The sequence below is a fragment of the Buteo buteo genome, chromosome 3, assembly GCF_964188355.1.
Source record: "Buteo buteo chromosome 3, bButBut1.hap1.1, whole genome shotgun sequence".
Taxonomy (NCBI): Eukaryota; Metazoa; Chordata; class Aves; order Accipitriformes; family Accipitridae; genus Buteo; species Buteo buteo.
In genome coordinates, this window is record NC_134173.1 from 78,286,946 (window position 1) to 78,314,427 (window position 27,482).

At 73.5% G+C, this 27,482-nt stretch overlaps 1 protein-coding gene across 22 annotated transcripts in view; it reads left to right on the forward strand.

The window, feature by feature from the left end:
- Positions 1-27,482, forward strand: part of PLEC (plectin) — a 63,122-nt gene that overhangs the window by 3,421 nt on the left and 32,219 nt on the right. For 4 of the 22 annotated variants that reach the window (XM_075024138.1, XM_075024141.1, XM_075024140.1 and 1 more), the window contains exon 1: positions 12,569-13,082. The exons of 4 other annotated variants lie outside the window; for them this stretch is intronic. In XM_075024138.1, the coding sequence (XP_074880239.1) occupies positions 12,584-13,082 (499 nt within the window). In that variant the 5' untranslated portion in view covers positions 12,569-12,583. Of the gene's footprint in view, positions 1-3,265; positions 3,428-12,568; positions 13,083-15,085; positions 15,204-15,446; positions 15,673-20,901; positions 21,057-25,755; positions 25,883-27,482 lie in introns of those variants that run through there. 14 more of the 22 variants (XM_075024145.1, XM_075024146.1, XM_075024154.1 and 11 more) reach the window with 6 other exon arrangements.

The following is a 27,482-nucleotide window of genomic DNA, read 5'->3' on the forward strand; positions in this document are numbered from 1 at the left end:
AGGGTGTCCCCGTGGCCATGTCCCCGGGCACCCAGCACACATCCTCAGGGTGTCCCCGCATGGCTGTGTCCCTGGGGTGTCCCCAAAGCACCCAGGACACGTTCCCAGGGTGTCCCCACGTGGCCGTGTCCCCGGGGCGTCCCCATGGCACCCAGAATATCTCCCCGGGGTGTCCCTGCGTGGCCGTGTCCCCGGGGTGTCCTCGCAGCACCCGGGACACACGCTGTGCCAGGCCGTCCCCAGGGCTGTGCAGTGACAGTGGTGGCCGTCAGAGGGCCCCCAGGGCTGTGGCTGTCCCGGGGGGGCCACAGTGGCCCCAGCGGCTGGGGGGGCTGTGGTGGGGTGCCCACCAAGCATCCCCCTGTCCGGAGGGGGCAGACCCATGTGACCCCTCAATGGCACAGCTCTGCTGCTGCTGGGGGGTCCCGTGGCAACTGGGGCCGTGGGGACCCCCCCAGGGATCCCCTGGGGACACCTCAGGGACAGCGGTCTGCAGTGCAGCCCCCAGCTGGTGACGGGGTCCCTGGGAGCCCTGGGGTGATGGGATCCCCCCAGTCCATCTTGATGGGTGTCCCCACTGGTGAAGGGGTCCCTGCTGTCCCCTCCTGGTGGGTCCCTGGGGTCCCACCTCCCACTGGGGCACAGGGCTGGGCTGAGAGTCTGTGGGTCTCTGCTCAGGGATGTTGGGGGTCCGGAGGGTCCCGGAGCTGGGGGATAGCGTCCTGTGGGGCACGTTGGGACCGCGTGGGAGCGGTGGTGGCATCCGGCACAGCCTGACCCGGTGACACCGCGGTGCTGAGTCACGGGGTGGGGCGCCTGCGGTGGGGGGCCGGCTGAGCCGGCGTGGGGCCATGTGTATGTGTGGGGCGAGGGGGTTCGTGTGTGGGGGGCAACAGCGTGGGGGGTGTGGGGCAGGGCAGGGCGGGTGCTGCCGGCACCACCGGGTGCGTGTGGGGTGGCGGTGTGCGCGTGCACACACATGTGCACACGCATGTGCAAGGGCAGCCGTGCCTCTGCTCCTGGAGCCCGGCTACCCCTGACACGGGAGGGGTGTCCCTGGCATGTGCCGCGGGTGCCAGTGCCCGGCGAGGGTGCGGGGCGGCCATGTGCCGGCTGGGCCTCGTGCCGGCTGGCCGGGGGCCATGTCACCCCCTCGTGCCGCGCTGTGGGGCGGGGGTTGAGCCCGGCTGCCAGCGCTGCCCTTGGACACGCTATCCTTGCAAGGGCTGAGCACCCAGAGTGTCCCCATGGGGCGCCCAGCATGTCCCTGTACAGCACCCAGTGTGGCCCCATACAGCAGCCAGTGTGTCCCCACAGCGGTGCCCAGTATGTCCCCGTACAGCACCTGGCATGTCCTCATGGGGCACCTAGTGTGTCCCCATACAGCACCTAGTGTGTCCCCATGGGGCACACAGCATGCCCCCATACAGCACTCAGTGTGTTCCCATGGGGTGCCCAGTATGTCCCCATATGGCACACAGTGTGGCCCCATACAGCAGCCACTGTTTCCCCATGGGGGTGCCCAGTATGTCCCCGTGCAGCACCTGGTGTGTCCCCATACAGCACCCAGCGTGTCCCCATGGGGTACCCAGCCTGTCCCTGTATAGAAGCAGCCAGTGTGTCCCCATGGGGTGCCCAGTATGTCCCCGTACAGCACCCAGCACGCACCCATGGGGTGCCTGGTGTGCCGTGGACAGCACCCAGCGTGTCCCCATACAGCACCCAGTGTGTCCCCATGAGGTGCCTGGTATGTCCCCGTATGGCACCCAGTGTGGCCCCATACAGCAGCCAGTGTGTCCCCATGGGATGCTTAGTATGTCCCCATGGGGTGCCCAGTGTGGCCCCATACAGTGCCCAGCATGTCCTCATGGGGTGCCCGGTATGTCCCTGCGTGGCACCCAGTATGGCCCCATACAGCACCCAGCCTGTCCCCATGGGGTGCCCAGTATGTCCCTGTATGGCACCCACTGTGTCCCCATACAGCACCCAGCCTGTCCCCATGGGGTGCCCAGTGTCCCCCCACTGTGCAGCTCCCAGCACCCCCCCCAGTGCCCAGCACCCCGGGCTATTTCTGTGCCGGGCTGGGCTCCCGGCAGCCCCGGCTGCGATTGGGTTTCCCGGGGGCTTTGGGCCTCTATATTTAGGGCTGACGAAGCTCCATCCCGCTGGGACCGGTGTCACCCGGTCCCGGTTTGCCCAGGACCACCCGCAGTGTCCCCCGGCTGTGCTGTGCCGTGGGGCAGGGCTGGGGGTCAGCCCCACGGCTGGGACGGGACCCCGGTGGGGGGATAGCTCTCCAGCCGGAGCGGGGCGGTGGGGGGCTGCGGGGGGGCCGCAGCGGTGCCCCGCTGGTGCCCGTTGGGACGGTGGCAGCTGAGGCCGGTTTTGGAGAAGGAGCTTTAAAAATACCCCTTGTTCTCATGGTGCCGGCAGCTGGGGGGGGTGGGTGGCCCCATGACGTCCCCATCGTCCCCACTGGCCAGAGACCCACGTCTGCCAGGGAGGGGACGCGCTGCAGCTCCCCGGGGGGGAGCCGGGGGCTGGACCCGGGGGTGTCTGCGTGGGGCTGAGCACCAGCTGGAGGAGGGGGTCACCCCGTCTGACTCCCAGAGCGAGGGTGGGGAGGGGGCAGTGGGTGGGCACGGCAGGGTGGCAGCCGGGGGGGGGTCCCGTGCCGGCTGGGGGTTGTATCCGGCACCCCCAACCCCATCCCTTGCCACCCGCTGCCCCCAGCCCCACGCTGTCCCTTGTCACCTGCCCCCCCCCATCCCATCCCTCGCCTCCTGCCCCCCGCCTCGCCGTGCTCCTCGGGGCACACGTGGGTACCCCATGGCTGGGGCTGGCGGTTCCCCCCCCGGGGTGCTCTGGGGCCACGGGCAGTGCCTTGTCCCCAGCACCGTTTGCCCTGTCCTGGGGGGGAGCAGGATGGTCCTGCCTGGCCTGTGGCCCCGTGGGGTGGCCGTGGCCCGTGGGGTGGCCATGGCCCTGGGGGTGTCCATGCCCCATGGGGCGGCTGTGCCCCACGGGGATGCCGTGCCCTGTGAGGTGCTGCAGTCTGTGGGGTGGCCATGGGGGTGCCATGGGGTGCCGTGGCCCATGGGGGTGCCGTGCCCCATAGGGCGGCTGTGGCCCGTGGGGTGCCGCGTCCGGCGTTCCCGGCGGGTGTCGGGGCGGCGTCCGGCTGTTCCTTTAAGGGTTGGGCGGGCTGGAATGTCCCGCCGTGTCCCGTGTCCGTGTCCGAGCCGGACTGGGCTGTGCAGGGCTGCGCAGCGGCCGGACACGCCGGCAGCCCCCAGCCCTCGCTCACCACCGCTGCCGCCGCCGCCCCCACCCGCCATGGCCACCTACAACCTGGGGTGCCTGCCCCCCAACCCCGAGGAGCAGGACTTCATCCAAGCCTACGAGGACGTGCGGGAGCGATACAAAGGTACCGAACCCCCCGGACCCTGCCCCACGCGGGGGTCCGGGTCGGGGGGGGACGGGACCGGGGGGACGGGGGGGAAGGCAGCCGGCCTGGGGGGGCCACCCGGGGAAAGCTCAGCGGCTCATTCCCATAATAGGGCACGTCAGGCGCTGCCGAGGCCCCTGCCAGCACCCGGCTCAGCCCTGCCGGCACCCGCGGGGCGCTGCCGGGAGCCAGGTCCCGGCACTGGGGAGCAGGGACGCTGCTGGGAGCCCCCCCCTCAGGGGCTGCCCCCGGCTGCTGACCCCCTGGCCCCCCCCAGGGTGTTGGTGCCTGTGCCAGACTCTCGGCATGGACAGGCAGGGGTCTGTGCCCACGGCACCCCTGGGCTGGCCGGAGGCTACCGGTGGGGTCTGTGGCACTCAGGGCAGTGTGCCGGGTCGGGGGTGGCAGAGGATGCCGCTTGGGGGGCTGGGGGGGGGTGGCAGGGAGGGGGCAATGGGGGGGTCTGCATCTGGGGGTGAGCATGGCCAGGGCAGGAGCCGGCACCCTGGGGTGCCTGGCAGCCCGGGAGGGGCACAGGGGACAGGGCACAGGCGCCAGTGCTCGGCGGTGGCATCGGTGGCATTGGCATCCCGGGGCACGGGTGGTGGTGCTCAGTGATGGTATCGGTGGCATTGGCATCTCAGCAGCTGTGCGGTTGCCCCGGTCTCTGGCAGTGCCCCTTGGGGTGGCGGGGCCGGCACGTGGCTGGGGGGGGCCGGGGGTGGCTCCGCGTGGGGCCGGCAGCCTCCCACATCCATGCCCTTACAAGGGGAGCGAGAGCTGCCGGCGCTCTGCCTGCGCTCTGCCTGCGCTCTGCCTGCCCCTGCCCCTGCGTGGCTGGTGCTGCCTGGGGGTGCCGGGGGGCATTCAGCATCCCGGCTGGAGGACCTGCCCCGGGCACGGGGAACCTCTCGCCCTCGTGGGGCTTCCCCAGGGGGTCTGTGGGTGAGACCCCCCAACCCACTCACTCGCACAGCTGGTCGTCGGGGGTGGCTGGTGCCGCCAGCGCCGGAGCCCCGGGGCTGAGCCCGCCGTGCTACAAACAGCCACGTTGAGGGTGGCAGGGGCAGGTGAGCTCTGGTTTGGTGCCACGGTGCTGTGGATCGGCGCGTATGTGTGCGTGTGCGCCATCGCGGGCTGGCGCTGGCCCCGGCGCCGGGTGGTCCCTGCTGCTCCCGCCACGGTGCCCTGGTGCATGAGGGTGGGTGCGTTGGCCTTGCCAGGGTGGGACCCCCGCTGCCGGGCAGGACAGGCAGTGGGAGCGGTGCCTGCCCGCCTGCAGCCCCCCGTGCCGGGCTGTGCCGCTGCAGGTTGGTGCCGCGGCCTTGGCCGGGCTGTCCTCTGGCTGAGGAGCCGTCGTGTGCTCGGTGCTGCCGGCGAGTGCCGGAAGGAGCTTGGCCCATCCGAGCCTGGCAGAGCCCCGTGAAGGGCCTGGTGCCGCTGCCGGGTATGGTGCACGGTTTGGGGAGCGGGCGTCCCTCGGCAGGGCCAGGGCACCGCGGGGTGGCTCAGCCGGTGGATGCTGAGCACGTGCCGGGGGCTTGTGGGGGGTCAGCGAGTTTGGTGCCATGGGCCCTGCAGGGCAGGTTCGGCTGCTTGGCTGTGGCACGGCCGGGGCCGGTTGTGCCCAACCCGGTGCAGCTGCTGGCACCAGGTTTGGGCAACTTGAAATGCAGAGGAAGGGCCGGCCTGGCTGCACCGGGGTCTGCGGAGGAGCCGGCGGGGAAGGGGACACACAGGGGTCTCCGGCAGCAGTGCCGCAGCCACGGTCCCGGCAGCCCGTGGGTCACCACAGGCTTGTGGTTTGCCAGGAGGGGATGGGCAATGCTGGGGCTGAGCCGGGTAAGCTGGGAAGCATCAACCCAGCCTTGGGGCTCTGCAAAACGCGGTGACGCCACCGCGGAGAGGAGACGGTTGGCAGGGAGCCCATCGCAGCAGCCGGTACCTGTTGGCCCGGGCCAGTGCCGCTGGCACGTGCCATCCCCGAGTCTCTGGAGCCCTGCGGGATCTAGTGCCAAGGCCCAGCAACAGGGGCTTTGGGGGGGCAGTGCCGGGGGGGCACGGTCTGCACCGGCAGCACAGGGCACCGACGTCCTGCCGCAGCGGGGGCTGGCAGCAGCCGGGCGAGGGGACAGTCTGCCATGTATTGGTGGCAGGATGGACCCCGGGCGAGCGGGGGTCTTAGCTGCTGCGGTGAGTGGGTTGCAGCGGGTGGTCGTGCTGCACCGGCGTCTGCCCGGTGCTGGGCGGGGGCAGGCAGCGGCCATTGCCAGGAGAGCTGCACCGCGGGATCCCCGGCCTCCATCCGTGGGGTGGGCAGTGTGGGGCAGGGTGCTGGCAGAGCCGGCAGCGGCCCTGGCAGCAGGGCAGGGTGCCGGGGTAGCCGGGGGTGCCGGGTGCCGGTGTCCCTGGGCAAGGCGGGTGGCAGCCGGCTGTCACGGTGGGCTGGCGAGCGTTTGCCGGGCCGCCTCGTGGCTTCCCGATTAGAGACGTTATCGCTGCGCAGTGCCGGGAGCGCGCCCGGCAGGAACCGAAACCTGGCCGGGGGCCAACGCCACCGCCACTGCCGCTGTCACGGCCGACAACTGGGGCTTTCCGGCCGGCCTCGGCGTGCTGCTCCAGTGCCGGCTCCATCTGGCGTCTATCGCCCGTGTGGGGGGCAGCCGGACCCCTGAGCCCCCCCAGCCCCACGGCCGTGTGGACGGCCCCGACGGGCCGCCGGTTGTGCCGGGGCAGAGCTGGGGGTCCCTCATGGCAGCGGTGGGGCTCGGGCCCAGGCTGGCCAGCGGCCGGGGCTGGCCGCAGTGCGGCGCAGGCGGCGGCAGTTCCCGGCAGGGCCCGGGGTTGGCGCGGCCACGCGGAGCCGCGAGGCCGAGGCTTGGCGCTACCGCCGGCCTCCAGGCCCGTGGCACCGTGCCGGGGGGCTGCCCGCCAGCCCCCCGCTGCCACCGGGCAGAGTAGCCGGGGCAGAGCCGTGGTGCCGGGGATGGTGGGAGGACCGGGGTGTGGGGGGGCCAAATGGGACCCCCGCTGCCAGCTCTCGGGGTGCCGGTGCTTGCCCCGGGGGGGGAGCAGGGCTGGGGGGTCCCACCAGAGGCAGCTGGTGCTTTTCCGAGGGTTGGGGGCCCGGGGGGGGGGGCAGCACTGGCTGTGTGCCCCCCGGGGGGGGCAACCACAGGCCCCTGGGCACAAGGGGGGATCTGCCCCCCCCGTCTCTGGTCTCCGACTGGGTTTGAATTGGACTGGAGGTGTGTGCTGCTGGGGGGGGGGGGATGCTGCAGGGGGGGGATGATGTGGCGGGGGGGTGATGCTGCAGCGTGGGGGATGCTGGGGGGGGGGGATGCTGCAGGGGGACCTGGACCCGTGTCTGGGGGGGGACAGGCTGGCTGTCCCCGAGGACAGGCATCCCCTGTCCTGTGTCGTGTCCCCCCCCGTCCCAGAGGACAGACATCCCATCCCCAGCAGTGCTGGCGGGGGGGTGCGGGGGGGTCTGCTCTGTCTCTCCCCCCTTTGTCCCTTGTCCCGCTGGGCTGCCAGCAAGGGCAGAGTTGGCTCCTAGGCCCGATGCCATGGTGATGGGCCCCGCTGCCAGGGCTGTGCTGGGCCAGGATGGGCAAGGGGGGGGGCTGATGGGGGGGGCTGTGCTGTACTGGTTGGGGATGGGGGGGCATGCTGATGGGGGGGCTGTGCTGTACTGGGTGGGAATGGGGGGGATCTGTGCTGATGGGGGGGTCTGTGTTGTGCTTGGTAGGGATGGGGGTGGTCATGCTGGTGGGGGGGCTGTGTTGTACTTGGTGGGAATGGGGGATCATGCTGATGGGGGGGTCTGTGCTGATGGGGGTCTGTGCTGTACTCGCTGGGGATGGGGGGGTCATGCTGGTGGGGGGGTCTGCTGCAGTGGGTGGGAATGGGGGGTCTGTGCTGATGGGGAAGGTCTGTGCTGATGGGGGGACTGTGTTGTACTGGGTAGGGGTGGGGGGGTCTGTGCTGTACTGGGTGGGGATGGGGGGGTCTGTGTTGTACTTATTAGGGATGGGGGGGTCTGTGCCGTACTGGGTGGGAATGAGGGGGCTGTGCTGATGGGGGGGCTGTGCTGATGGGTGGGGATGGGGGGGTCTGTGCTGATGGGGGGCTGTGCTGTACTCGCTGGGGATGGGGGGGTCATGCTGGTGGGGGGGTCTGCTGCAGTGGGTGGGAATGGGGGGTCTGTGCTGATGGGGAAGGTCTGTGCTGATGGGGGGACTGTGCTGTACTGGGTAGGGGGGTCTGTGCTGTACTGGGTGGGGATGGGGGGTCTGTGCTGGTGGGGGGGTCTGTGCTGATGGGGGATCTGTGTTGTACTTGGTAGGGATGGGGGGGTCATGCTGGTGTGGGGGGTCTGCGCTGTAGCGGGTGGGAATGGGGGGGTCTGTGCTGATGGGGGGGTCATGCTGACGGAGGGGGCTGTGCAGCTGGAGGAGCCCGTACTGTACTGGGGGGGTCTCTACCGTACTGGGGGGGCCGTGCTGACGGCGGGGTGGGGATGTGGGGCCGGTGCCCGGCAGGTGCGGGTGGGGGGGTGGGGGGTGTGGGGGGGAGGTGGGCCGGCCCGGGGCGGGGGGGGGGGAGGCGGTCGCGGTGCCGCAGCGGCGGGTGGGCTGCGGCGGGGCGGGGCGGGGCGGGGCGGGGCGGGGCCGGGCCGGGCCGGAGCTGCGGGAGCGGGCGGGAGCGGAGCGATCGGCCATGGAGGCGTCCCGCTCCATCCACCACGAGATCATCTCCCTCAAAGGTACCGGGGCGGGGGGGGACACGGCCGCCCCCGGGGCTTGGTCCTGCGGGGGGGGGGGCAGCCCCGGGCTCGGGGCTCCGGCCGCATCCCGGGGGGGCTCCGGCCTCGCCCCTCTGTGCCCCTCTGGCAGCTGCCTGCAGCGCAGGCAGGAGGAGCGGGGGGTCACCCATCCCACCGAGGGTCACCCATCATCTCACCGGGCTGCCCCGGCATCACCCGGTCCACGCCAGGCCCCGCCGGGTTGGCGAGACGTGCCGGGGAGCCGAGCCGTGCCGCAGAGCCGGGGCGCTGGGGCGTGAGTAACGGGCACCCGCCGGTGCCGGTCACGGGGGCCGCTGGCCGCCACCGGCCTGCGTGTGACCGCAGCGGGCGGGCAGCCACCGCAGGGTCTGTTATCCCGGGCTGGGGCCGGCTGGCAGGGACCCCGGCGAGGGTCGGGGCGCAGCCGGGCAGGGGGCTCGCCCTGGGGTGGCCGGCAGCCGTGGCAGTGCCATGGCGGTGCTGTAGGCCCAGCTGGGGGGAGCCCAGGCTGTGCCCCCTCCTGCAGAGTCCGGGCTGCCGACGGGGCTGATTTATGGTGAGAACAGGCACGGCCGGAGGACCCCCGCTGGCCCCGGCCTCATTAATAACCCGGCCCTGGCCCAGGCCCATGGTGCCCCCCGGCCCCCCCGGCCCTGACCGCGGTGCCCTCCGCAAACAGCCGTGCCTTTGTTCATGCCTCGGCACGGGGAGCCCTCCGGTCCCGCCAGCGCCAGCCCTGATGGACCCCGGCACCGGCACTGGCACCGGGAGGGGAGCGACGGGCCCACGGCCAGGAGCTGCTGCCCGCAGGGCCCTGCCTCCACCGCTGCCCACCCGCCTGCCCGCCCGCCCGCTTGCCCCAGGATTTGGGGGTCTGCAACCTGCCAGGCTGCACGGAGTCTTCGTGGGTCAGACCCCCAGGCCGTTTGTCAGAGCGGTGTGGGGCACAGGGGGTGCAGCAGGGCTTGAGGGGGGGGTGAGCCCAGTGCCGTGTCCCGGCAGCCGGTGCCCCCCTGGATGCTCGGTGTGCGATGTTGGGGCTTCGCGGGCTGCGTGCCGGAGCCGGGAGGAGGAGGTGGTAAGGCGGAGGCGTGAGCTGTGGGGCCGGTACCGGCTGCGGCAGGGCTGGCAGTGCCGGGATGGCCTGAGCCGGTGCTCAGGGAGGGCAGAATGGTACCTGGTCCCTGGGGTACAACTGATGCTCTCCGGGGTGCACCCAATGCTCCCCGGGTGGTGTGCGGTGGGTGCGGGGAGGGTGCTGGCACCGTGCCCGGCGTCCCTGGCGGATGGGCGGCGTGTGGGGGGGGGGCGGCTGGACGCTGGAGCCGGCTCCACTGTCACATCGCGTTGGATCACTGCGGCGGGCGCTGACTCTGCATTTCCCGGTGGACGGCGCGGCCGTGACCCAGCTGCGGGGCCTGGGGGTGCGGTGGGGTGCGGGGTGCCATGTCCTGGGGGGGGGGGGCACGCTTACGGGGAGATGCCCCGGCTGTGCCCACGCTCGTGCCCCTGCGCCATCCCTGCACCCACCGACATGGGCACGGGGGCCCGGTGCTGCGGAGGGCTGGCTGGCGGCAGTGGGGTGGGGGGCCGGTGCTTGTGGATGTGTGGGGCAGGAGGCGGCTGCGTGGGGAGGGACACGGGTCCCCCCACTTGCAGGGAGCCAGGCCGCAGCTGCAGCGAGGCACGGAGAGCACCTTGCTGGCTGCACCGGCCCTGCACCGCGGCCTCCGTGTCCCCCCCCCGGCTGTCCCCCCCCCGGCTGTCCCCCCCCCGAGGGGGGACCGGTTGGTGCAGGCACTGGGGGAGCTGCATCCCCACAGGCACTGTCTGTCTGTCTGTCTGTCCGTCTGTCTGTCCTGGGTGGTACAGCGTGTCCCCTGCCCCTCCCTGCCCTCTGGTTCCCCCCCCTCCCAGGCTGCAGGGTGGGGAGCACATCGGGGGTCTGGGGTGGTTCGGGGTGTCATTCGCTCCTGTCGCCAGCCCTGCCAGGGGGGCACGGCTGGGCAGCACCAGCAGTGCTGCAGCTGGGGCTCCCGTGTCCCCCCACCCCGGGGGGGCTGCAGCTGGGGGTGCCCTGCTCTGCCCTGCAAGGGGGTCCTGGCAGGCAGCCCTGGGCTGGCGTCGGTGAACTCGGGCCCTCCCCACATGCCAGGCCAGCCTCCCCCCATTGTTCCCCCCCCATCCTTCCCAACACTGCTGGGGTTGTTGGGGTGCCGTGTGCCGGAGCGCACCCCAGAGGTGTTGGTGCTGTGGGGCTGTGGGGGGGGATGTGCTCCATGGGGCTGGGCACGCTGCGGGGGGGCTTGGGCACATGGCTGATGCTCTTTCGGGGGGTTCCCTTCATGGGGGGAGTGGGCGCCATGCTCCTGCGCTGGGGGTGGGTGGGTGCCCCGGTGCCCCCGCTGCTCCTGCTGCTCAAGGCTCCTTGGCTCCTGCACCGGGCCGTGGTGGGGGCCCTCAGGGGATGTGGATGGGGGCTCCGCTCCTCCTGCCCCCCCTCTCCCCCCAAGATCAGAGGAAGAGGGAAGTTGTGCAAGGCCTGGTGTGGGCCCCCCGCCCCGGCAGTGCCGGCACGGCTTACATCACCCGTTCCCGTGGGTTTGGGGCACGCAGGGTCCAGAAGCTCTGGAGTGGGCACCCCACTGGCGTGAGCATGGCCGGGGCTGTGCCGGGGTCTCTGCTCCCCACCGCCTCGCCGGTAAATCTCGGCGCGCTCCAATTGCCACCCCATTCCTGGTAGTGCCGTCAGCAGGGAAGGGGGTGCCAGGGACGGTGCTGGTGCTTCTGCAGCTGATGCTGTCCCCAAGGCCACGGTGTCCCCCAGCCCACCCCCCAGTCCCCCCACCACTGCCAGGGTGGTTCCTGCTGTGGTGGTCGCAGCGTCCCCCTGCCAGGCTGCCCTGGCTCCACCGCACTGGGCTGGGGGGGGCATGGGACCCCTGGCTGGGGGGGGGGGCAGGCATGGCAGCAGCTGTGGCCCTCTCCTGTTTTGGGGCTGTGGGGCTGGGATCCCCCCGGGTGTGGGGGAGCCCCCGGGCACGGGGAAGCCCCCAGGCTCCCAGGGCACCCCGGGCCGTCCCAGTGTCCCTCTTGCTCTTGGCACCGGCGCTGGCACGTGACGGGAGGAGGAAATGATCCGGCTGCCCGCGGGCCGGCTGCCGGCACCCACCCGCCTTCTCTCCCGTGGGACCTGGGTGCGCCCGTGGGGTGGGGAGCCCCCGGTGCTGGGGGCCCTGGGTGCCAGGGCTTTCCCCATGGCGGTGCTTGGGGTCCCCAGCCGGCGTCGTGGGGGCTCTGCCGGGGGTCCCCGCGGTGCCGGTGCGTGGGCGGCAAGCGGTTGCCGGTGGGGTGCTGGGGGCGGCCGCGGGTGGCAGCTGCCTCGTCCCCACCTGCCACCTCTGTGGATGAGCGGCTGGGGGGGCTCGGCGGGTGGGGGGGCAGGCGAAGCCGTGCCAGCGCCGGGGCTGTCACCCCGGCTGCTGCAGGACAGCTGGGACGTGAGGATGGGTGGTCCCCCCGGGGGCTGCAGCCCCCCCGCCCTGCACAAACGGGCAGGAACGGAGCAAATATTGACGTTGGCAGGATGCGGCCGCTGGAGCCCTGCCTGCCGCCCTGCCTGCAGCCCTGCCTGCGGACCGGCGGTGCGGCTGGCTCCGCCGGACGGGATGCTGCCGGGGGGGCGAGGGGGCCACGTCCCCGGGCAGGTGGTGGCCGCCCCCGGTCCCCCCCCCCCCTCCGGTCCCCCCTCCCCGGGCTGAGGGGTGTCCCCCCGGACTGAGGAGGGGGGGTGTGTGTGTGTCCCGGGCTGAGGGCTGTCCCCCCCCACCACCGACGGCGGGGCGGGGCGGGGGGGCGGGGAGGGACCCGCGGGGGTTCCCGGGCGGGAACCGGCCGGGTGGGTCGGGAGCGGGTCCGGCCGGGGCCCCCCCCCGGGCGGCTGGCGGGGCCGGGGAGGGGCCGCTGAGTCAGGGCTGGGCCGAGCGGCGGGTGCCCCGGCCCCCCCGTCTCTCCTCCCGGGTCCCCCCCCCCGGCCCGGGGGTGGAGCTGCCGCCAGTCTGCCCGCCGCAGGCAGCCAGCGCCGCGCCGAGCCGTGCCGGGCCATACCGGGCTGGGCTGGGCTCTGCCGAGCCGTGCCAGACCATACCGAGCCGTGCGAGACCATACTGAGCCGGGCCGGGTCGTACCGAGCCGGGCTGGGCCATACTGAGCCGTGCCAGAACATAGCGAGCCGTGCCAGACCGTACCGAGCCGTGGTGAACCGTGCCAGACCGTACCGGGCCGTGTCGAGCCATAACTGAGCCGAGCGGAGGCGTGCCGTGCCGCGTGCCGTGCCGAGCCGCGCCATGGTGGCCGGGATGCTGATGCCGCTGGAGCGGCTGCGCGCCATCCTGGAGCTGCTGTTCCGCGAAGGCGTGCTGGTGGCCGAGAAGGACCCCCGGCCGCGGCGTGCCCACCCGCAGCTGCCCGGCGTCCCCAACGTGGAGGTGCTCCGTGCCATGGCCTCCCTCCGCTCCCGCCGGCTGGTGCGAGAGACCTTTGCCTGGCGGCACTTCTACTGGTACCTGACGGACGAGGGCATCGCCTACCTGCGCCAGTACTTGCGCCTGCCGCCCGAGATCGTCCCGCTCTCCCTGCAGCGTACCCGCCGCCCCGCCATCCCCGCTCGACGTCCCGCCGCTGACGCCGCCGACACCGCTACCGGTACCGGCAGGGCACGGCCCGCCGGCGGCGACCGGCTCTACCGCAGGAAGGAGGAGGGCGAGCGGCACGTGGAGCCCATCGCCGCCGCCACTGCTGGGGGGGGAGTGTCCCAGCCGCCCCCCCAGTCCGGCCCCGTCCCAGGTATCGACCAGCACCTGTGGGAGGGGGGCCTGTGCCGGGACCCCCCGGGCTGGGCGGGAGGAGGGTCCGTCAGCCCTCGCCCCTGGGTGTCCCCTGGGGTGCTCTCGTGTGTGCGGGTGTGTGGGGGCACCTTAGCCCTTCTGCTCCCGGGGGAGCTCTGCAGCCCCCACGAGCCCCGGGCACTGAACTGATGCCACGTCCCATCGTCGTCCCCCCGCTGCCCCTCCTGCCCTGCCAAGGTCAGGGGTGGGGGTCGGCTGCAGCCCCTGTGCTGCCCGGGATGAGCCTGGGGAGGGGAGGTGCTGGGGGGGCCTTGGGAACTGCCATGCTGCTGTGCATCCATGGGGACCCCGTGGCTCGGCAGAGCCCTAGCTGGCCCATGGGGTGAGGGGGGGCCGGGCCCTGCTGGTACCCCTGCCTGTGGGCCGGGTGTGGGGGGGCACGCAGTGCTGGGGCCCGGGTCATCCGTGGGGGTGCCGGCTGTGCCAGGGTGCAGCAGGGCAGCTCCACGGGATGCCCCAGGGGGGTTGGGCAGGTGGGCTGCTGGGGGTCTTGCTGCTGCTGGCCCCCCCCCCGGGCTCCCCATGGTGGGCAGGGAACTGCATTGTGTAGGGGGGTCTGTGCTGGGGGGTGGCTGTGCTGGGGGGCAGGGGGTCTGTGCCTTGGGGGGCTGCACTGTGGGGGGGGGTGTCTGTGCTGTGGGATAGCTGTGCCATGGGATGGCTGTGCCGGGGGGGGGGTCTGTGCCTTTGGGGAGGCTGCGCCCCCAGGTCCCCACTGTGCACGGGGTGGGTCCGGACGGATGGACAGACAGACAGCGGCAGCTGGGGTGGGCAGGGCTGTTGGTGGGGAGGGGGCTGCCTGCGGCCGGGGGCTGCGGGGGGGGGGGGTCGTCCTTCCCTCGCCCCCCAGTGACACGCGATCCCGACACACGATCGGCGGCAGCTGGATCCGGCAGGGGCTGCGGGGCGTCCGCCCCCCCCCCCCCGGGCGGGGCAGCTGCCGCCGGCGCCCCGAGGCCGCGGTGAGGGCCCCCGCTGCCGGCCCCCCCCTCCTCGCTGCCGGCCCCCCCCTCCTCGCTGCCGGCCGTGACTCAGTCCCGCAGCCCCTGGGCAGCCGCCGGTCCAAGTTTCCAGCCCGAAGGCGCCGGGCCCGCTCCCTGCCAGCGCCGTGAGTCACTGGGCCGGGGAGGGGGGGGGGAGGAGGGGGGGGGGGAGGAGCGGCGGGGGGGGGGGGCCGGGCCCGCCTGCACGCGTGGGCTGCGCCGTTCTGCGTGGACCCGCCCCGCCGCAGCGTCCCCGGCGCTGCCCGAACCTCTGCTCGCCCCCAGCTCTGCCCCGCTCACCGCCCCCCCCGTCTCCGCACCCCCTTCCCGGGGGGGGTTTGGGGGGGGTCCCCGAGCTCTTCCCCGTGGGTCGCACTCCACGCTGGGCTCCGGGCCCGCGGAGCTGGGTGCTGCGGAGCTGAGGGGGGGGGCCGGCAGTGGGACTGGGTGCTGCCCGAGCCCCTGCCCGCCGCCGCGTGGGGGGGGGTCCCCGTGGGACGCGGCCGCGGAGCCCCGGACCTTCCCGGGCGCCGGCCGTTCCGCCGCTCCGGCGGATCCGGGTCCGGGTTTTCCCTCCACTCCGGGGAGCGGCTGCGGGAAAATCCGGCCTGGATTCCGGGCTGGCGGGGACGGGGTCGCGCCGGCGGCGGGGGCCTGCGGGGGTCCCCGCGGGGCGGAGAGGGTCCCACCGCCGCCCCCCCCCCCAGCCCGACCCCCGGCCCGGCGGGGCTCGTTCCTCCACCGGCGGGGCCCGTTTCCAGGCCATTAGTGCCTCCGTAATTAACTCCCCGAGGTGGCGGCCGGGTTAACCCCCCCTGCGCCGGGGGGTCCGGGGGGTCCCGGGGTGCCGCGGCCGCCCCGTCCCGCCCCCACCCGTGTCATGTTCTAACTCGGGCTCGGTGACGGGCTCCGGTTATTTATATCGGTGCCCGCTCCCTGCCCGCCTCCCCCCCCCCTCCCCGCCGCCACCGCCACCGGCGGAGCCGCGCTGCGCCCTCGCTCCGCGCTGCCCGCTCCCTGCCCGCTCCCTGCCTGCTCCCTGCCTGCGTCCTGCCTGCCCATGAAGGTCGTGCCGGGTAGGTGAGACCCGCCGAGCCGAGGCGGCGGGGGGGGGAGGCTGGAGACTGGACGGGGGGGGGGCTGGCGCCACCCGGACGGGGCATCCCGGGATATAAAAAGCCGGGATGTGAGTGATGGGGGCGAGCGGACCGCGGTCGGGGGGGGGGGGGACGCAAGGCGGGGGGGGAAGAGACACGACACGACGGCGACGGACCCGATCCTGCCGGTACAGCCGGCAAGAAGGCGTCTCCCCCGCCGCGGACCGGGAGGGGTTAAGGCGGAGCGGGAGCTGCCCCGTGGGGGGGCGGGCGCTGGTGCGTCCCTGCCCCGCCGAGCCGTTCCGAGCCGTGCCGTGTCGTGCCGTGTCGTTTCGTGTCCCCATGGAGGACACCGGTTCCCTCTTCCCTTCGCTGGTGGCCGTGGGACACGCAGCATCCCTCGCCCTGGTCTGGTACTGGCGGCGGCGTGCCGAACCGGGGGATGCAGGTGGGCTCGGCCCCTCGCCCCGCCCATCCCCGGGGAGGGGAGGGGAGCCGGGGGGGGGTGGTGGAAAGGAGGGAGGGACCTGCTGCCCCGATGGGTGGTACTGGGGGGCTTTAGGGGGGGACCCCCACCTGCTGGGGTGGGAGAGCATCCCGGGGTGGGGGGGGGTGGGAGGGGGATGCAGCGCATCCTGGTACCCAGGGTGACTCAGCAGCGCTGGAGTGTGACCCCCCCCCGACACCATTAGGGGTGGGGGTCCCGGCAGCAGCCCCCCACCCCGGCGCGGGTGCGTCAAGGGGGCTGGGCGGGGGGCACAGCCCCCCGCCCAGCCCCCTTGACGCACCCGCGCCGGGGTGGGGGGCTGTCACCTGAGCACCCCCAGGCATCCCCAGCCCCCTTCCCCATTATTTTTGGGGATCCGACAGCCCAAATCTCCCCGCTGAGGAGCAGCAGGTGTTTTCCCGAGGCGTGAAGGTGCCAAATATTTTTAAGGAGAGGGATCTGGTGACAGGAGGGACGGTGGGGGCCCAGGAGGGACACCACGGCATGCTGGCTGGCCTGGCTGGCTGCGGGTGGGAGCGTCCGTGTCAGATCCCGGTGTTTGGCAGGGATGTGTCCCTGCGGGAAGGGCAGGCAGGGCTGGCCGGTGGACAGGCAGCTGCCGATGCGGGCAGGTTATTTTGCGGGTTCATGGAGCCCCCCCCCCCCTTTCCCACACTGTTGTCTTTACCTCTATGCCGGCAGCCGCCGCTCATAAGCAGCGTCCCCCCCCCAAAAGTCGGGGTGAGCGATGGCTGCTGGGGCAGCGCAGGCAGCCGTGGAGGGGCAAAGCTGCCCGCTGCGGGGGTGCGGGCAGGGGCTGCCCGCGGTGCGGCACGCTTGTGCCGCAGAAGGGCTGGGCTGACTGCGGCCGGGCTGGACGGGGACTGTGGTCGGAGTGCGGCTGCGGCCAAGTGCCGGGGATCCCCACACATCCCTGCCGGTGCAGACCGCCATCCCCGCTGGCAGAGCCGGGTCCTGGGGTCCCACGAGACCCCTCGTGCCCGAAGCCGGGGAGGCTGTGGCCGCATGCATCCCTCCTGCCGGGGCCACATCTGCGTCCGCTGTGATGCTGGCAGCCGGGGGGCGAGCCGCCGTGGTCCCGGCCCCCCCCGCCCCGTGCCGCAGTCCTGGCCCCCGCTGGCACTTTCCAGGGCGTTGGCTGCGGTTTCCGTCGATCTGTGTGTAGCACTGGGAGCTGTCACGCTGCCTGCTTCGTGCTGCCAGCTTCGTGCTACCGGCTCCGGGATGGCCCCGCTCCCCTCTGTCACGGCAGCCGAGCTCGGGAAACCGCGGGCTCCCGCTCGCCGCGGTGAGCCGCGCCGGTGGGAGATGCTGCAGCCATCCCGGTGGCGAGCGGCCTGGCCTGCCTGTGCCGCTGCCTGCGGTTAGCCCGGCTGCCAGATAAAGCGGACAGGGCACCTTGATGGAGCCCCGGGCTGCTCCCCGCCGGGGGGGCCGCTGTCCCTGGCGCCTGCCCAGGGCTGCCCGAAGGGCACCCCCAAGGTCACACCTGCCGGGGCCCATCATCCCCGCCACGCTGTCCCGCGCCGTGCTGCGCCGTGCCGTGACCCCCCCCAAGTCCCAGGGGGCTCCGTCGGTGCTGACTGCGCTCAGCCCTGCCCGGTTCTGTGCCTCACCGGTCCCTCCTGGGCTCGGGGGGGGGTTCCGCCTATGGTCTCTGTGCCGTGCCGTGCCATGGCGGTGTGGCAGGTGGGGACACGGCGCGGTGAGAGGGGTTTATTTTTGAGTATCGTTCCTGGAATAGATGGGGGGGTAGGGGGGGGGTTGCCTTGGTGCCCACGAGGGGCTGCCCGGCTGCTGTCAGTTGCAGTTTCGGCACGGTGCCGGGGCAGGTGTTTACCCTGGGCACCACAGTCCAGCTGGTGCTCGTGTCCAGTTTCTCCATCCTTGCGCCTGGCCACGGCGAGGGGGGGGCCCATCCCTATCCTGCAGCCGCTGCCACCCTGGCGAGAAACCAGGGGGCTCGGGGGGTGCTCCGGGAGAGCCTGGGGTCCCGCTGCGGGCTCGGTGCCCCCTGCTCCCCATGCCCCAAGCAGGGACGCCCGGGGGGGGCGGCAGTGTGGGGGGAGCCCCAGGCCCATCCCTAGGTGAGAGCAGACCCCCCCAGTGCTGCACCCCTGGGTGCTGCAGAGCCGGGGGGGCCGGCATGGAGCAGGGACCGGGGACAGTGGCGGGTTTGGGACTGCGGGGGGGTTGGGGCCAGGTGGGGAGGGGAGATGTGGGGGCCGTGGCACGGCGGCCGTGGCAGAGCGCGGCAGGTTAGCGGCGGCAGAGCCGGCTGGTTTTGGCAGCGTCAGAGCGAGCTGTTTTGGCAGCAGGATGCTGGCTGTTTGTTTGGGCCCTGCTCCGGTTTCCAAGGCTGCCAAAATCGTGGCCAGAGACGTGGCGGCAGCAGCGGTGGGCGGGGGAGGCCCCCAGAGGTTTGGGAACCCCCCATCCTCCCCCCGCCCTCTCTACTCAGCTTTTCCACCGCGCTGGCGGTTCTGGCTGTGCCAGGCCGGGGGGCCAGGGGGGTCGGACACTGCCACCGGCTGCAGCTTGGCCGGTGACTCACCAGCCTTGCGGGAAACGGCTCTGAGCCGGGGTTGGCAGCAGCTGGGGTCCCCGGCACGGGCCCCGGCCAGCGTGGGGAAGCTCTTCCCGGCGCTGTCCCACGGCCTCCTTGTTCCTGCCTGCATTTGAGGGGCTCCCCGTTGGGCCAGCGCCTGGGGGCCAGCCGTGGCAAACGTGGTGGGGCCGTGGCAAGCGTGACGGGAGCGGCACACATCCCAAAGGAAGCGTGTCCCGGTTGCATGCCGTTTCCTGCTCGCTGGGCGCTAATTGCCCCAGCCTGGCCCTGCCCGCTGCCCCCCAGCTCCTTATCTCTGCTGCACAGATGGGATGCCTGGCGCAGCGTCATGGGGCAGAGCCATGGGACGGCCCTGTGCCGTGCTGTGCCGTACCCAGCCACCACAGCCAGGCGCTTTGCGGCCGGCCTGGCGCGTCCCATCTGGGTTGCGCCACAGCTGGGTTTTGACACGAGACACCCCCCTCCCCACTATGCCCCGGCAGGGAGCAGGCTGACGGGGATGTGCCGAGCTCCGGTACCCCTCCTGGCACCCAGGGTGCTGCCAGGGGCTGCGGCAGACCCCGAAACACCCGGGCTTCTCCCTGCCTGGGGGTCCCGTGCCATGCCCGTGCCCGTGCCCGTGCCCGCTGGTCCCAGCACCCTCTCTGCTGCCGCTCAGCCTGGCTGGCCGCCGCGCTCTGCCCACGGCCGCTGCGGGCCAGAGGGCATCCCGGCGGAGCGCCCCGGGGGTGGGCTCCGTCACTGGCCGGGAGCAGGGCCGGGAGTGGGGCCGGGAGCAGGAAGAGCCGGGCCTGGCAAAGGCCGTGGGCTGTCTGAGTCACCGGCCGCGGCACGGCTCTCCTCCAGACGCGGCCGAACGCCGAGCGGAGCGGTGGGAGCCGGAGCCAGGACTCTGCCGGGACGGCGCGATGCTTTTCGAGCTCTGCTGTTGCTGCTGCTGCGGGCGAGGAGGCAGGTGGCTCACGCGTGCCAGGACCCCAGCGTGGGGTGACGCCGTGGTGGCATCCCTCTGGGACCACCGTCCCCCGCGGGAGGCTCCTTCCCGGCACAGCTCCGCTCGCCCGCGGTCCTCGCCCTGCGCGTCCCGGGGGGCTGTGGCTGGGCCCCACGAGCGGCACCGGGGCTGGGGGGCTGTCGGACGCGGCGTGGGGCGCGAGGTGCTGGCGCAGGGAGTCCCTGCAGCTCCCCGGGGTGGGGGGGTCAGTGCCGCGGGGACCCGCCGGCAGACGCGCCGAGGGCTCCCCTCTGCACGGGGACCCTATGGGTGCCCCCCCGCAGGGGCTGGCCCTGCTCCCCTCACACTCGTGGGGCAGGAGGCGGTGGGGGGGGCTGGGGGGTGATGCTGGGGCAGGCAGCCGGGGCAGAGCCTGCCTGCAGCGGCAGCGCCGGGGGGGCAGGAGCTGCTTCTCACCCGACCCGGGAGCTCAGTGTGTGGGGAGGGGGGGGTGGGAGTTGGGTGTTGATGTTGGGGTGCCCCATGGCTGCAGTAATCGGGGGGGGGGCTTGCGCCAGGGTCAGGAAGGCGTGGGCAGCTGCCTTCGGCTCACGTGAGCGGGGTGCTGGGGGGGCCTAGCCCTGCCTGCAGCGGTGGGAAGGAGGGGGCTGATCCCCCTGCCTTTGGCCGGGCAGAGGGGTGCGTGGGGGGGAAGGGGTGCAGGGGGGTATTGGGGTACAGCTGGGAGAGGGGACGGGGAGGCGGGCTGGGGTGGCTGGGTGCAGTGTGGGGAGAAGGGTGCTGGGGGGCACTGGCTGCAAAGGGGAAGGGGTGCACAGGGTTGGTTAGGGGTGCACGGGGTTAGGGGTATAGGGGAAGGGGTGCACAGGGTTAGGGGTCCATGGGTGCAGGAGAAGGGGTGCAGGGGGTTGGGGTGCAGGGGAAGGGGTGCATGGGGTTAGAGGTGCAGGAAGGGGTGCACGGGGTTAGGGGTGCAGGGGTGCAGGAGAAAGGGTGCACGGGTTTAGGGGTGCAGGAGAAGGGTTGCACAGGGTTTAGGGGTGCAGGGGTGCAGGAAGGGGTGCACGGGGTTAGGGGTGCAGGGGTGCAGGAGAAAGGGTGCACGGGGTTAGGGGTGCAGGAGAAGGGTTGCACAGGGTTTAGGGGTGCAGGGGTGCAGGAAGGGGTGCACGGGGTTAGGGGTGCAGGGGTGCAGGAGAAAGGGTGCACGGGGTTAGGGGTGCAGGGGTGCAGGAGAAAGGGTGCATGGGGTTAGGGGTGCAGGAAGAGGTGCACGGGGAAGGGGTGCACAGGGGAAGGGGTGCAGGAGGGGGTGCACGGGGTTAGGGGTGCAGGGGAAGGGTTGCACAGGGTTAAAGGGGTGCACGGCGTTAGGGGTGCAGGAAGGGGTGCACGGGGTTAGGGGTGCAGGAAGGGGTGCACGGGGTTAGGGGTGCCGGCTGCCCGGGGCGCAGGGTCCCCAGCACAGGGGTCCCAGCTGCGGGAGGAGAGGGGGTCCCGCCCGGGGGGACGCGGGGGATCCCGGGGCCGGGCTGGCGGGTCCGCTGCGACCGGCGGAGCCTGAGCAGTCCGGGGGCGGGACGGGACGGGGCGGCGGGGCGGGGCGGGGCAGCTCCCACTCGGGCCCCGGCCCCCTTGCCGCCCCGTCGGGAGCCGTCGGGTGCGGAGCGAGCATGGAGGGCAGCCCCTCCGCCCTCGGTCCCGCTCCCGGTCCCGGTCCCGGTCCCGGGGGGGGCTGGCTGAGCGGCGGCTCCGAGCCCGAGAGGCGGCGGTACCTGAGCGCCCGGCTCTGCTGCGCCGGTACGTGGGGCGGCGGCGGGAGCGCGGCCGGGATACGGGAGGGGGCCGGGACCGGGGTAGGGGGGGGACGGGGGGACGAGCCCCGCGGGACCGGGCCGGGCCGGGACTCGATCCGGCGGAGGAGCGGGGACCCCGGGGACGGGCAGGAGCGACGCGGGGGGGGAGGAAGGAAGGGGGAGGGGCGGGGCCTGCCCCGGGAGCCCCGCCCCCTAGAGCCGAGCCGAGCCGAGCCGAGCCGAGCCGGCCCGAGCCGAGCCGAGCCGAGCCGAGCCGGGCCGAGCCGAGCCGAGCCGAGCCGGGCCGAGCCGAGCCGGTGCTGGAGGGTCGGCTGGGGACGGGGCCGTGTGTGCCCGTGGACTGCTGGGTGGGGAGGGGGGGGGCTGCGTGTGCACACGCGTGTGTGTGCACGCCTGTGCGGGCACGCGTGTGTGTGCCGGCACGCCTGTGGGTGCGGGTGTGCCCACGCGGCTCTCCCAGCCTCCTCCCCGCACCCCCCTCCTGGGGGGGGTCCCCCACCGCTTCTGGCTGTCCCGGGGTGACCCCGGTCCCCACTGCCGTGCCCGTGGCCCAGCCGGTCCTGCCCCCCCCCCCCAAGCCGTGTGTCACTGCAGGGTGACCCTGGCGCTGGCACCGAGACCCTCGGCACCCAGCCGGCATCCCTGCGTGCCGCCACGGCTTCCCGGCGGGACCGGCTCGGGGTGTCCCCCCCGCAGCCTCGCCACCCACCCCCGGGTGCAGCCGGGTTCCTCCCGGGCTGGTGGCGGGAAGCACCCATGGCATTTTCACCGCCTCGTCGTCCCGGTTGAGGCACGACGCGTCGGCTCGGCAGGGCACGGAGCAATTTCCCGCCAACCGCCTCTGCCAAAATGGGCAGGCGGCAGCGGGTGAAGGGCCCCGGGGGCTGGTGGGGGCCTCCCGCCCTGGTAATCCCCCTGCGGTGATGGGTGCTGGCAGCCATCCGGTGGCAGCGCCGTTTCCTGCCCACAGGTGGGGGGGGTGCCCGTCGCGGTGCACGGGCACCGGCTGCAGAGGGGAGAATGCCAGCTCGGTCGGACACGCCGTGTGCCGGTGCTTGGCAGGGTCCCCGGGTGCTCTTGCGGAGCCCCTCGCTGTCCCGTCACCCACAGAGGGTGGTGCCGAACCCCCGGTGCCGGCCATGGTTTTGGGGGTGCTGCCGGTGGTCCTGCCGCCAGGACGGGCGCTGAGGGCGGCCGCAGCCCCTGCTGGCTCCCGGCCGGCGGGGAGATGCCGTGGGAAGGAGCTGGGCCGGCCCGGCTGGGTGTTGGCACCCGCGGGGCCTCGGAGCCGAAGGCTGAGGCAGCTCCTGCCCGTCCGGCCTGGCCGGGCCGGCAGCTGCCTGCGACGGGAGCCCTGCCTGTCCCAGGGGCTGTGCCAGGCCTTCTACCTCTTCAGATCTTCAAAGCGCCCGCGCCGCGCCGCCGCCTGCCGCGTCCCCTCCCACGCTGCCCGCCGGCCTGCCCGCGGGCCCCAGGTGCCTCCCGCCTGCGGCGGCATCGGCATCATGGAGAGGAGCCCGTGTCCCTGTGCCGAGGGCGGTGGCTGTCCCCGGGGATGCTGGCTGGGGTCCGGCTCGGCTCCGCCAGGAGCTGCGGCAGCCCCGGGGACTCGGGTGGGGCCAGTGCGAGGCTGCGGGGCTGTCACCGGCTTGGGGACGCGGGTGCCGGCGCCGTGGGCAGGGGCGGGCGGCGGCGGTGGGGGGACGCTGGCGGCCGTTGCGTGACCGAGCGCGGGTGGGGGGGTCCACCCCGTTGCCTTGCCCTGGGAAGTGCTGGCTGTGCCGGGGCGTGCCGGAGCCGGTGGTGCCTCCTGCCTCCTGTCCGGCCCTCGCCGGCAGCCTGCGCCGCTCGGGTCTCGCTGCTCTGCCGCCATGCGGTGCCCGGGCTGCTGGTGTCGTGCTGGAGGGTGCCACGGTGGGAGCGGTGCCGGCAGCTGTCACGGCCCTCAGGGTTCACCGCTGCAGCAGGGAGAGTTCTTGGCTGCGCCGTCCGGATCCCGCCGGAGCCAGCACCGGTATGGCACGTCTGTGTAGAAGGAGGCGGAGCGGCTCAGCCGGCAGCGTGTGAGCGCGGTGCCAGCCCCGTCCCCGGCCGTGCCGGCGCCCGGGCGCAGGTAGAGGAGCATGAGGTGCCACCGTGCATTCCCGCCCTGGTAGTGCCGTTGCCCTGGCCCCTCTCCCCCGCCCCATCGGTGATGCCGTCGCCCCTTGCCCCGGTGCCCACGTGCTGGCTGCAGCGCGGTGAGCTGTAGCTCCGGTATGTCCCTACCCTCTGACGCGTGCTGGCGTCAGCCGGGCTCCCGGCGCTGCGGCGGCTCCGCGCACCAGATGTGCTCTGCGCCAGATGTGCTCTCGGTGGAAAATGTGCGTGCGGAGCCCGTTGCCGCCCGCATTCCTCAGCGGCCGCCCTGGCCCTGCCCCAGCGGGCAGCGGGCCGGCAGAGCGGCGCTGCCTGTGCCGGGCTGCCTCCTTCCCGGCAGCGGGTAGCCTTTGCCTGCAGCCCGGCCCTCCCGCCGGCCCTGCCTTGCCACCCAGCTGCCTGGGGGGATCCCGGACCCCCGGGCCACGCTCCCGCCGCTGCACGGTGGCCTCTGCCAGCGCCATCCCTGGCAAAGGGGTGCGGGAGGGAGGGGGGGTCTCGCAAACCTGAGAGGGGCTGCGGCGTCAGCACCCCACGCCTGGGGAGCAGGACACCCCCTGCCCCAAACCCTGCCAGCCCCCCTGTGCCACCCAGCTCTGCGGCCCCGCGCCCGGCTCCCACGCGGCTGCTCGCTGCCGGCACGGCCGAGGCTCCGCAGGGCTGAGCCCCCGGCAGTCCCCGCTGCTGGCGGAGGTGGGTGTCGGTGGGTGCTCCCCATGGCGCCGCTCGCCGTGCCGGCGCCTCGGGCAGGGCGCGCCGGTCGGGCCGTGAGTCACGACGGGACGATGTGCCGGCCCCCACGTCCCTTGGACTCCACGCAAGGGTCGGGCTGTGCCCGCCGGTGTTGGCGTTGGCACCGGCGCTGCGTGCGCAGGATGTGGGCGCTGGCCTCTGTGCCGGGGCCGCGCCAGGCTGGCAGCGCTCGGGGTGCCTGCGGCTGCGCTTTCCCCGTGCTGCCTGCACCCCTGCGGTGGATGGCATGGCTGCCGCGGGTGCCACAGCAGGGCTGCCGGCCCCCTGCCGCCCCGAAGTCCCCGTGGCACCCCGAGATCCCCGAGCGGCGGGGCGTGGAGGGCAGGGAGCAGAGCGGCCGTGGGCTCCCACCCTGTGCCACCCCTCCTGCTCAGGGGTCCCTGGAGCTGGGCTCCCCAAGGAGGGACGCGTGGCCGGGCTGGGTCCTGCACGGTCCCGGGTGGGACGTGGCAGCCGGTGGGGTGCGAACCCTGAATCCTTCCGGCGGTGCCCAAAGCCGGCGGTGTCACCGGCGAGCACGGCACGCGCCCGACGGCCGTGCGGCAGGAGTTGCTCCGCGGTGGATCCCTGAGGAGGGGGATTCCCCCGGGCATCGCTTGTGCCCCCGTCCCGTGCGAGCACCCCGTGGGTGCCCGTGGGGCGCAGGGGTGGGGGGGGGCGAGGCGCCGGGGACCTTGGGTGCTCTTCCGGGGTGCTCGGCCGGGAGCAGACCCGCTGGCGGGAGGCGTGGGCCTGGCTGTGCCGGAGGCGGCACAGGAGCGCCCGGAATGCGTCGCCGGCAGCGCCGGCTGGGGCGGAGGAGCTTGGCTTGGCTCCCCGAGCCGGCGTGGGTGTGGGGACGGCACCTCCCCGCCTAGGGGGGTCTGTGGGTCTCAGCCCCCCACCCCGGCCTGGGGGTCCTGCAGCCCTGGGGATTGGGAACCCGAACCCCCCGGGAGGGGCACTGGGGCTCTGAGCCCCCCGAGTGTGGGACTCGGGAGCAGGGCTTGCAAACCTGGGGGTCCTGAGCCCCCAGACTGTGGGGACCGTGGGTCCTACAGCTCTGGGGTGTGGGGCTGGGGGTCCTGAGGACCCTGAACTTTGGAACCGAGTGGTGCCGAGACCCCTGGGGAGAGGGCCTGGGGACTCTTGGAGGTCCCAACCGGGGGACTGGGGGGCTGTGGCCCCTGAGCGTGGGGACAGGGGTGTCCTGAGGACCCTGGGCAGTGGGATGGGACGTCCTGAGCTTGTGATCCTGGGGGTCCTGAGCCTCCTGGGCTTGGAAACCTGGGGGTCCTGAGACCCCGGGGTGGGGGGACCGGGAGTCCAGCAGCTCCGCGGCACGGGGCTGGGGGTTTCTGAGTACCCCAGGCATCGGGACTGGGGGTCCCAACCCCCCCCCCCCGGGCTTGCAGACCTGGGGGTCCCGAGGCCTCGGGGTGGGGAGACCAGGAGTCCTGCAGCTCCGGGGCTTGGGTCTGGGGGTCCCAACCGCCCCGGGCTTGCAGACCTGGGGGTCCCGAGGCCCCGGGGTGCACTGCGGGGGTCCCCCTGGGGGGGCGCGTGGGGTCCCTGCCCCATCCCCCGGGGCTCCCGGGGCGTGGGGAGGAAACGGTTAAGCAGTCATGGGCTGGGGAGGTTTCCTGTGGGCAGGATCCGTGCCCGGGCGTGGGGAGGGAGGGAGGGGAACCCCAGTCTCCTCCCTGGGGCCGCCCCACACCTCGGTGGGAGGGAGGTGTCGGCAGGGCCCCGGCTGGCAGCGGGGGCAGAGCGGGAGGCGAACCGAGCTGCGTCGGTGCTCAGCGCGGGCAGCGGCGGCGGCCACCATGTCCCGGCAGCGACTGCGCAGCCAGGAGGAAGGTCTGGCTGCGGGACAGAGGACGGGCTCGGAGGACAACCTCTACCTGGCCGTGCTGAGGGCCTCCGAGGGCAAGAAAGGTAGCGGGACCCTGCGGCAGGGGCGACGGCGTGGGGCGCGGCAGCTGCCCTCCGTGCGACCACCCCGCCGTCGCAGCGGCGTGGGCCCTGTCCGGCAGCATGGGGGGCTGGTCCCTGCGCCCCGCGCCAGGGCGGACCCCCACGCTGGGGCGGTGTCCCTTGGCAGGCCATGGGGCAGACCCCCACGGTGGGACGGTGTCCCCCAAGACAGGCTATGGGGCAGACCCCCATACTGGGGCGGTGTCCCCAAGGCAGGCTATGGGGCAGACCCCCACGCTGGGGCAGTGTCTCCCAAGACAGGCTATGGGGCAGACCCCCACGCTGGGGCGGTGTCCCCTGGGCAGGCTATGGGGCAGACCCCCATACTGGGGCGGTGTCCCCAAGGCAGGCTATGGGGCAGACCCCCACGCTGGGGCGGTGTCCCCTGGGCAGGCTATGGGGCAGACCCCCACGCTGGGGCGGTGTCCCCTGGGCAGGCTATGGGGCAGACCCCCATACTGGGGCGGTGTCCCCCAAGGCAGGCTATGGGGCAGCACCGTGGGGCCAGAGCTGGTCGTTGGGACCAGGACCAGCAGCCCCCCGCGGCCAGGCAGTCGGGGTGCGGGGTCCCCGTGTCCCACGCCGGCGCCTGTCCCCATCCACGCCGTGTCAGCGCTGCCTGCGGGCACGAACACTTCCTCCCACGCCCTGCCCGTCCTGCCTGCAGCATGGCCACGGCCCGTCCCTCGGCAATGCCGTGGGGTGGGCGCCGACGGCCGCGGCTCACCTGGGTGTCGAGGATTCTTTGGGTGCGGGTCCTGCCGGGGCAGGCGGTGTGGGAACGCTCCCACCTCGGAGCGCACGTACCCACCGGGCGACCGTGCCCCACGTTTCCTTCCTTCCTCCCGCACCGCTGCCACTCCCCGGCCATCGCTTCCCTGCCCGTCACGCCCCGGCCTTGCCGCCGAGCCGCCCGTGGGTCCGGTGGGGACGCGGGGTCCGGTGTCCCCGGGTACCGGTGCGCTCACCTGGGAAGGGTGGGTGTGGGCTGGGCACCGGCCGTGGGGCGCTGGGTGCTGCATGGGCAGATCCCGGCACGCTCCGGCGGGGCAAGACCTGGCACGCGCCATCCTGGCCCCGCCGGATCGCCGCGGCGTGGGCAGGGGGGGTGTTGCGGAGGGGTGGCGGCATCGCCCCACACACCTCGGGGTGTCCCCTCCTGCCACCAAACCCTCCTCAGTGCCGGGCTGAGCGTGGCACCGGCCATCCTGGGTTCGGCGGCGATGCTCAGGGTCTTGGGGGGGGGAGCGGGAAGAGGAGGGCGAGCTGCCCCCCACGGGGAGCGGGCATGGGTGAGATGGGTGCTCGTTAGTGGGGTGCACGGGATGGGTGCTCGTCGGCGGGGGGGGGCTGCGGGGTGGGGCCGCCTGGCTGCGGGCAGTGCCAGCCCGGGTGCCCAGCCCGGTGCGTCAGCCGTCGCCATCCCGTCCCCTAATGACAGGGCAGTGGACAGGGAGTGCCCGTGAGTCACAGCACCCACGGCCCTGCCTGCCCGCCGGGGACACCCTGCCTGCAGCGTGGGCAGCCCCGCGGGGAGTCCCGGGGCTCTGCCTGCCGCTGC